This window comes from Plasmopara halstedii (assembly GCF_900000015.1).
Source record: "Plasmopara halstedii genome assembly, contig: Scaffold_3060, whole genome shotgun sequence".
In the NCBI taxonomy this organism is placed as follows: Eukaryota; Oomycota; class Peronosporomycetes; order Peronosporales; family Peronosporaceae; genus Plasmopara; species Plasmopara halstedii.
Window position 1 is genome coordinate 2068215 of NW_020189964.1, and position 8288 is coordinate 2076502.

Genomic DNA, 8288 nt, shown 5'->3' on the forward strand with positions numbered 1-8288 from the left:
GCAATCACCATCAAGGGCGGCAATATAATGAAGAGACTCCGACAATCTTAAATGAGCTCATCAAGTTTATCTTACGATTCTGGGTGCTCTGGTGCCCAAATCGAAAGATGTGGCTTTCAAATTGATTGCTCGACATATAATATCATCTGTTGCAGCACGAAGCATCATACTCTCTCGTTAGTGGTAGACTTTTTGCCGGCTTGCAACTCCATCTTTTCAAAATTTCGTGGCGTTTTAGCCGCTTCTCCTCCCCTTTTCTTTTCTTCTGAGCGGCGTGAGGATTTACAGACATGTCTTCATTATGAAAAATTGTGGGATCGATAGATTAGGGCTTCGGATACTTTCGCACTTGGCCAAATTTAAGGTGCGGACAGAGAAAATGATTACAGTAATGGGTATTATTACTATTCATGCATTGTATAAAAGCATATGTCTATATTTGTTTGGATTCTACTAGAATAAATGGTCTTTTGCTTGATAAAACCGTTTACGACACGAAACAAATCTCTACTACTTCTTAGCATTATAGGCCAAGCTTTCCTGATTTAGTGGGTTCTCTGGAGAGCGGCGCCACTACAATAGTAACAGTCAAAGTCAGAAATGCCTCAACAAATACATAACTTTTACCCATACCATTTCACTCAGCTTGTGCTTATACTGCGACAGCTTTAGTCCTGGATAGTCTTCCTTTATTTGAGGTAGCATGACCTCCTCGAAAGCCTTGTAAGCAGCCTTTGCTCTGCGCTCCGGATGTTTCTCAATCTCTTTATCACCCACACTAAGCAATTCTAGCGCTGCATCTAGACTGCGCGCCTCCGTTGACTCGTCCAATTCCCGATTTCTATTGGCCTGAAAAGTATTTTCAAACTTAATGGCCTTCTTACCCGGTTTACCAGCCATGCGAGCCGTTTCAGCCTCTCGAAGCGCAGCCATCTCAGCTTGCGTAAGTTGTACATTAGCGTCGTCAGTCTGAAACGCCCCAAAGCCCGAAAGTTTCTTCGAACCACGGTTATTTTTCTTAGCTGCAGGCTTCAGTGCCTCTTCCCAGGGTTTAGCTACTTCTTTTATCGCCTTCTTCTGCTTACGAATAGCATGCTTGTCCTCATTTAAAGCGTGCTCTTCCAGTGCAAGCAGCTTCTGTTTCTCGGCCTTCTTGGCTTCCTGCTCGGCGCGCTTGCGCTCCTCCTCTTGGCGACGTTTGTCGGCTCGAACATCAGATCCTTTGCTCCATTCTGCTGCCTCGGCTGCTGCATCTGCAGCGGCCTTGGCGGCGTCCTTCACAGCCTTACCGGACGCCTTTTTGGCCTTGGCAGCCTCCACCTTCGTGTTAACCCCACCCTGCTTCTTTGCCATCGTAATTGATACAGGAAAATCCGAGCCTATCAAAGTTCTCACCTTCTAGAGTACTTGCAGAAAATTTGTTTAAAAACTTATCCAATCATCACAATAGTGTAGTTTTTTGGGATGTTTACGTAACAGAATTTGCTATTGCATTCTGCGACCTTTGAATTATCTGGTACCGATATTTAATACAAGTACCGTATGGTGAATTTTATTATCTGGTACCGATATTTAGTACAAGTACCGTATGGTGAATGTCGACTCTCAACTGCACTTTATATCAGCTGACGCCAGTATATATCGCTTTTACTGGACTTCGACGTAGCTGCGATAAAATCTTAAAGTATTGTACAAACAACGCACAATGAACGAAGAGGAAGACTCTTGTAGGTTGTACCTTACTCTAACATAATGGCGATGTTGCTGACGTAGCTTAAGATGCGCTCAAAAGTCGATCAATGGTGACGAATTTCGAAAAATGTGTCGATCTGCAGTCCCACTACAGCCCGTCTTCCCTTTTTAAGCGTTCGACACCCAGTTAAAGGTACTGTAGTCGAAAGTCCATTAAATGATTATATGCAAAGAGGTGTACACGTACCATGGATGAATAACAAAATTATTGCAGATTTTATTCAAATGATGCTTGCAGACAATGATTGTGTCCAGCAAAAGCAACGATATGGCAATTTAATTTGTGTCACAATGTCTTAGCATGGATGTCCAGACCAGAACCAGGTATTTACAATTTACATCGTTACTAGAAAGTTTGTTAGCACCCAAAGATTGAGGCTCTTTTTAAAAGATACACGAAAAACTTTTCACTTTTATAGCTTTTATAGCACCTCATTCTGAAAAGTCATCTTTTCTAACGTCTTATCTATACTTAATATGGATATTTTTTAACCTTCCTGTCTAAATTGTATTACCTTTTGCAATGAGCCCTATTTTGAATTGAGGTGGAGCGGCGAAACCGATATCTGCACTGTCGCCTTCTAATTTAAGACTCGCTCCGTGCGACTACGCACAGCGAAGCGATCTTTCGGGTGAGTTCAGCGTCTGTTGCCACTACGCGAGCAGCAGTTTCTTCCATTTAAAGCAAGGCTCGTGACGCCAGCTAAGTCCTCAGTTTTAGTTCCGGGCGATCTCCTCGTACACACTACCCTACCAAGATCAATCTCCTTCTTAGATCATGACGGAAGCAGAAAGCGTACAGCAGGAGTTGCAAAGCTATCTACACAAGAAAGGCATCAACACGCTTTTCATTAACCTCGTTGAGTCGCTCTTACTAGCAAAACCAGAGAATCCCATCCATCACATCATCCAGTATCTCCACAATAATTATCCAGAGGAGACCACATTGCGACACAAACACGGATTCAAAAGTGATAATCCTGCAGCCTCACCCCGCACGCAATGTACGTGCCGAGGATAGAATATACAAGGATAGTAAGTATCAGAATTAACGAAGCTGCTGTTGTCTGTATCCATTTGCAGATCACTCGGACGAGAGTGAAAGCGAGGACGAAGACGAAGATGGAGATGCCGTGGGTGAAATAGCAGCCAGCAGGCCGTTACCAAAGGTTATGGCCAAGGGACGCCGCACTTCGGTGTCAGCTGAAACTATTGATCCACTAAGGTGAGTAATGGCTGCTTGATGAGTCCGTCTTGTCTGATGGTGAATGTAAAAACACTTTATTGATACGTGACGTGGCAGTGCTCGACAATTTGAGCGCGTCGTGCATCCAAAGTCTGCTGATGAGAGGAAAGGCATCAGTCGAATGGTGGCTGGAAATATCTTGTTTAAGTCGCTGGATGAGAAACAAAATGATATTGTGCTCGACGCTATGTTCCCCAAAGAGTTTGAACCGGGTGATACAATTATTAAGCAGGGTGATGATGGAGACAACTTTTATATACTCGAAAGTGGCGTTTGTGAGGTTTACAAGGACGGGGAACTTGTTCAAACGGTAGGTGCCGATTGATGCACTCATATTTATTAATGATTACATTAATGATGGTGCATTATCGCTGTGCAGTGTACTGAAGCAATGTCGTTTGGCGAGCTAGCGCTCATGTATAATGCCCCACGTGCTGCGACGGTGAAGGCGGTACAGCACTCAAAGGCATGGGCTTTAGATCGACAAACTTTTAAGTATATTATTATGGAGACGACATTAAAAAAACGCGAGGCACACAAGGGTTTTATTGAACGCGTGCCTTTGCTCGAATCTTTAAGCGAATTTGAGCGACTTACCGTTGCAGATGCTCTCAAGACGGAGACTTTTAGTGACGGGGAAGTTATTATTACACAAGGGGACGACGGCAATCTCTTTTACATTATTGAAGAAGGTGTGGCAGTGTGCACAAAGCAGTTGTCACCGGGAGAGCCTCCAGAAGTGATGGGGGAGCTCACACCAGGTGCTTATTTTGGCGAAATTGCTCTGCTCACGACTCGACCGCGTCAGGCAACAGTGACCGCCAAAGGTAAAGTGAAGTGCCTGACGCTGGACCGTAAAACGTTCAAGCGGGTCATGGGACCGTTGGAAGACATTCTTAAGCGCAACATTGACAAGTATAACTCTGTCATTGCCAACAACATTTAATCAGCAACAGGAAATCGTACATCCATACGCTATACATTTACACGCCAGTATCTCTCTATAGGAATTCCGAGAAGCCTTATTTACTGCCATCAATTTGAGAAGCACTTGAAACAAACAGCTAGTGACTGAAGCAAGCAAAGCAACTAACGGGCAGCTTAGAATACGAATATCAGTTTCAGAGCTTTTGTTCTAGATATCCCAGTGAAATTGCAATTTTTGAAAAGTTGAATGTACTTTGTTCTGAGCTGCTTACTCCTTTTGGCTCTTATCCATGTCATTTTCGAGAATCTCCACAACAACATTTTCATTCGTGTACACACAAATATCAGCGGCAATCTTCATGGCCTTGCGACCAATTGTCTCGGCATCTAAGTCTTGATCAATCAGGGCGCGAGCAGCAGCTTTATTGCCCACGTAATACACACCACAAATTGTTACTATGATTTTTATTTTTTGACAAAAAATGACATGAGAAAACCTACCCAGAGCATAAGTGCCTCCCGAGCCAATACCAATGATGCCATCATGCGGCTCCAGAACGTCTCCATTGCCTGTGAGCGTGTACGACTGATTAACGTCCGATACAATCAGAATTGCCTCAAGGCGACGCAAAAATTTGTCAGTTCGCCACGCTTTGGCCAGTTCAACGCACGAACGCGTAAGCTGACCCGGGTATTCATCCAGTTTGGCTTCCAAGCGCTCCATAAGTGTGAAAGCGTCAGCTGTAGATCCTGCAAAGCCCGCCACAATATGCTCACCGATGCGTCGCACCTTTTTCGCATTAGGCTTAACCACAGTGCTGCCTAGTGATACTTGGCCGTCTCCAATCAGACACTGCACCGAAAATCAACCGCATGGCGGCACAGAATCGTAAGGTTTCTATCCTCATCAACTAAATATCTGGAATACAAACGAACCACTTTGCCATTTTTGCGAACACACAAAATTGTCGTGCCGTGCATCTAAACACAAATTTAGATAAGTATGACACGCCTCTTAACGGACTTACAACGCAGATGGTACCGTTGGGGCATTGGAATAGTGTGCAGCTTGCGATTTATCAACGACTGTGGTAGCTGCAACCAATGGTGATGGCTTCCTCGAGGTCACACGGAACAGCGAGCGCGCTAGCATTTTGAAATACGAATGTTTGAAATATTGCTCTGTGGAATGATAATTTAATACAATTGTAAATATTGACAGAAATGAGCACATCGACAAGTGGGACTCCTTCGTCTGGTGGCGGTGGCGCCTCGCCAGCACCGACTCCTTCGTCCGTACAGCCGACACTTAAAGGTGCATAGCGTATTTCCTAGTGTTGGGATGATTAAGTATCTTAGGTGCTATTTTGTTTGTAGTGATGCGGTTATATAAACCCAAATTGTATGTTCAGGGAGTTAGCGGTGGGTCCTTGTTGCCCACGTCCATGTCTGAGGCTACTGCTACCCAGCATGAGTTCGCATTGTCTAGCATGCTCATTCTACCCGGCAGCTTTGGGTGCGTCCGTCTCCGTAATAGGTCTATTGTGACACAATTATCTGAATTGTCCTACCATTTTTATTTTTTACAATAGCGAAATCTTTCTCGGCAATACCTTTAGCAGCTACATAAGCGTCATCAACCCGTACTCCTGCGATTTACGGGATGTTGGTCTCTCAGCCAACATCCAATGCGCCAATGACCGTGTGGAGCTCCATGACAATCGTTTTGCTCGAACAGGAAAATTTCCTCCTCCTAATCCTGTAGCAGTTTTACCTGCTGGCTCAAGTCTGGACATGGTGGTAGACTATCCGCTGAATCAAGTAGGAAATCACGTCTTGCGCGTCGGTGTAGCCTACGTGGATCCTATCACAGGCGAGAATAAGACATTGCGAAAATTCTATCGGTTTGGCGTACAGAACCCACTTGTAATCACATTCAAGCAGAATTCGTCTCCACAGCATGAAAGTGAATCCATAGTTGAGGCACAGATTCGTAATGTGTCTAAGTTGCCACTCTTTGTGGATAGTATCACGTTTCTGCCTCTACTTCCTTTTACGTCTGAAGAAATGGCTATTCACGGTACTGATATTGAAGAAAAGAATACTTCACTCAGCAACTTGCTCGCGCTGAACAATACGTCACAGACGCTTGTATACCCTCAAGAAGAAATCCAACGCGTGTTTCGGGTTTGGTTTGACCCAGCATCGGACCCAACATTGCTGAACACCCAGGTACCACGGAGTTTGTTTATAGTGGTTAGAAAATGATTAATTGAAATTCTGTGGTCTGATTGCAGGGCTCACAAAGTTTAGGCCGACTACATGTTGGCTGGAAAACGTCGATGGGGGAAGCAGGTTCAGTGCAGAGTCAATTGGTGATGCGAAAGCTTTCGGATACTGTAGCTGCACGAAACAGTAACGTTATGATAGCAATAACGGAGGTTCCAAAAGAAGTTGCGGTCGGGCAACCTTTTATTGCTGCTATCTCAGTGACCAATAATACTGCGAAAAGCTTGACGTTGCAACTGCAATACCGCAAGGAAATGATGCGTGGAATCGTGTGTTCGTCCCTTTCTTATCAGGTACAGACTTTCACCGAATAAGAACGGGTGACATCAAAGCTTCATTGACTCAGTTTCTGTTTCTCATAGACTCTTGACTTGCTGGAACCAAAGACAATGACAATTGTTTGGAAAGAATTTTTACCAATTGTTGGTGGACTTCAAGTGCTTGGAGGCCCTGTGTGTGTTGACATCCACTCAGGTCAAGAATTAACTCAAAGTGTTGAACTGGCACATGTTTTTGTTGTGTCACCTTCGTCTCCTTGTTGAAGTGAAAGTCTTTCGGTAATACTTGCACTGAATTAACTATTTAAATATACAGAATTGAATTTGTGTCTCACAGATTCTACTTTATTCGTTATTTACATTAGTTTATCTCAGAATGCAATACTTGGTACTTGAGGAGATATTCGTTTTTGAGCTAATTTGCGCATTTATCAACGCAGAAGCCAAGGAATGGTGTTTGGTCACCGAGCATCAGGATGCTTTTGACTGGGTCAAAGACATCATGTACCAATACTGGCGTTGCCAGACCCCGATCGTCTTTTAGTGTCATCTGTGACGTTTCAGACTTTGCCATCGCCTGTGCACTGCTGCAAGCAGACGTCGAGGAACGAGATCGGGTGATCGCGTTCGAATCTCGCTGGTTTAAGGCTGCAGAGAAGAACTACCCATTCCACGACAAGGAATTTCTTGCGATCAAGTATACACTTGTCAAGTTCAGGGTGCACCTGCTTCGCTCAAAGCAGTTTGTGATCTACACAGATCATGTGTCCTTACGCAATGCGATTCAGTCGACTCACCTTTCACAGAGGAAGACTAGGTGGTCCTCCTTCTTTGCAGAATATAATCTTGAGGTGAAATATAAGCCAGAAATGCAGAATGCTTTGGCTGATGCGTTTTCACGCGGACCAGATTATGAGCTTGCTGATATCACGACTGCGACGCCGTCAGTGACGGATTCTAATCTACGCCGCATTCGCGGGTGACAGTATGTGTGTAGCGCTACTAAAGGCTCGCCGGAGCAAGAAGTTTGGAAGCTCGGACAGGAAATCGTCGGCGCGTTTGCACGCACGGTTATACCGATAATCGTTGAAAAACGGGTTGTTGTATTACAGCACCGATTCAACGGATACGCCGCAAACTGTGGTCCCTCACGATATACATTTGAAATACCGTACCCTCTATGCGCCCACGACATGGTCATTTCAATCTTGAGAAGACGTACAGTTCTATGAGTTGCTACTACTGGTGGATTAAGCTGTACAAATGGACGAGCACCTATGTGCGCACGTGTGAGTTGTGTCAAAGGGTCAAATTCTCCGAATGCGGCGATGCCGACGCCATTACGGCAGGTACACATACCAGTGTATTTTATACTTACAGTCATCTTCGATGGTCAATTTTCCGGTACCCTACAGGTGTTGGCAATCCATGAGTATAGACTTTGTGTTTGGCCTGCCGCTAGACTCGGCGATCAACACGGGTGTGGTGGTCTTTGTCGACCGATTGAGTCAGATGGATCATCTTGCGGGCAGTGCCGGACACCATCGACGGTGTCGGTACAACGACACTTTTTGTCGGCAGCATAGACCCCGGGGTCAATAGTCTCTGATAGAGACCCGCGCTTCACTGGGAAGTTTTGGGCTAGAATCTTCAGCGTGGTGAACACCAAGCTAACTATGTCAACAGCGGACCATCCGCAGACCGATGGTCAGACTGAGCGCGTGAGTTCTGTCGTTTAAGACGTTCTTCGCATCCTCGCGTCCCGCTGACGTCGCCATCCCATGGCTCAGGGCTTG

At 45.1% G+C, this 8288-nt stretch overlaps 4 protein-coding genes across 4 annotated transcripts; 2 read left to right on the plus strand and 2 right to left on the minus strand.

Annotated features, from left to right (window-relative positions):
* Positions 1-510: 510 nt before the first annotated feature.
* On the minus strand, positions 511-1353 carry PHALS_06918 (Uncharacterized conserved protein; the record flags this gene model as incomplete). Its single annotated transcript, XM_024720294.1, has 2 exons — positions 511-573; positions 634-1353. 2 exons carry the CDS (start codon positions 1351-1353, stop codon positions 511-513), a joined length of 783 nt encoding a protein of 260 aa, XP_024585507.1.
* A 1571-nt stretch (positions 1354-2924) lies between these two features.
* Positions 2925-3944, plus strand: PHALS_06919 (camp-dependent protein kinase type i regulatory subunit-like; the record flags this gene model as incomplete). The annotated part of the gene is made up of 3 exons (XM_024720295.1): positions 2925-2977; positions 3056-3308; positions 3378-3944. 3 exons carry the CDS (start codon positions 2925-2927, stop codon positions 3942-3944), a joined length of 873 nt encoding a protein of 290 aa, XP_024585508.1.
* A 249-nt stretch (positions 3945-4193) lies between these two features.
* On the minus strand, positions 4194-5078 carry PHALS_06920 (atp-dependent protease subunit; the record flags this gene model as incomplete). The annotated part of the gene is made up of 4 exons (XM_024720296.1): positions 4194-4345; positions 4427-4778; positions 4862-4906; positions 4968-5078. 4 exons carry the CDS (start codon positions 5076-5078, stop codon positions 4194-4196), a joined length of 660 nt encoding a protein of 219 aa, XP_024585509.1.
* Positions 5079-5149: 71 nt separating this feature from the next.
* On the plus strand, positions 5150-6756 carry PHALS_06921 (Uncharacterized conserved protein; the record flags this gene model as incomplete). The annotated part of the gene is made up of 5 exons (XM_024720297.1): positions 5150-5240; positions 5303-5441; positions 5518-6157; positions 6223-6507; positions 6577-6756. The coding sequence occupies 5 exons, from the start codon at positions 5150-5152 to the stop codon at positions 6754-6756; spliced, it is 1335 nt and encodes a 444-aa protein (XP_024585510.1).
* Positions 6757-8288: the final 1532 nt, after the last annotated feature.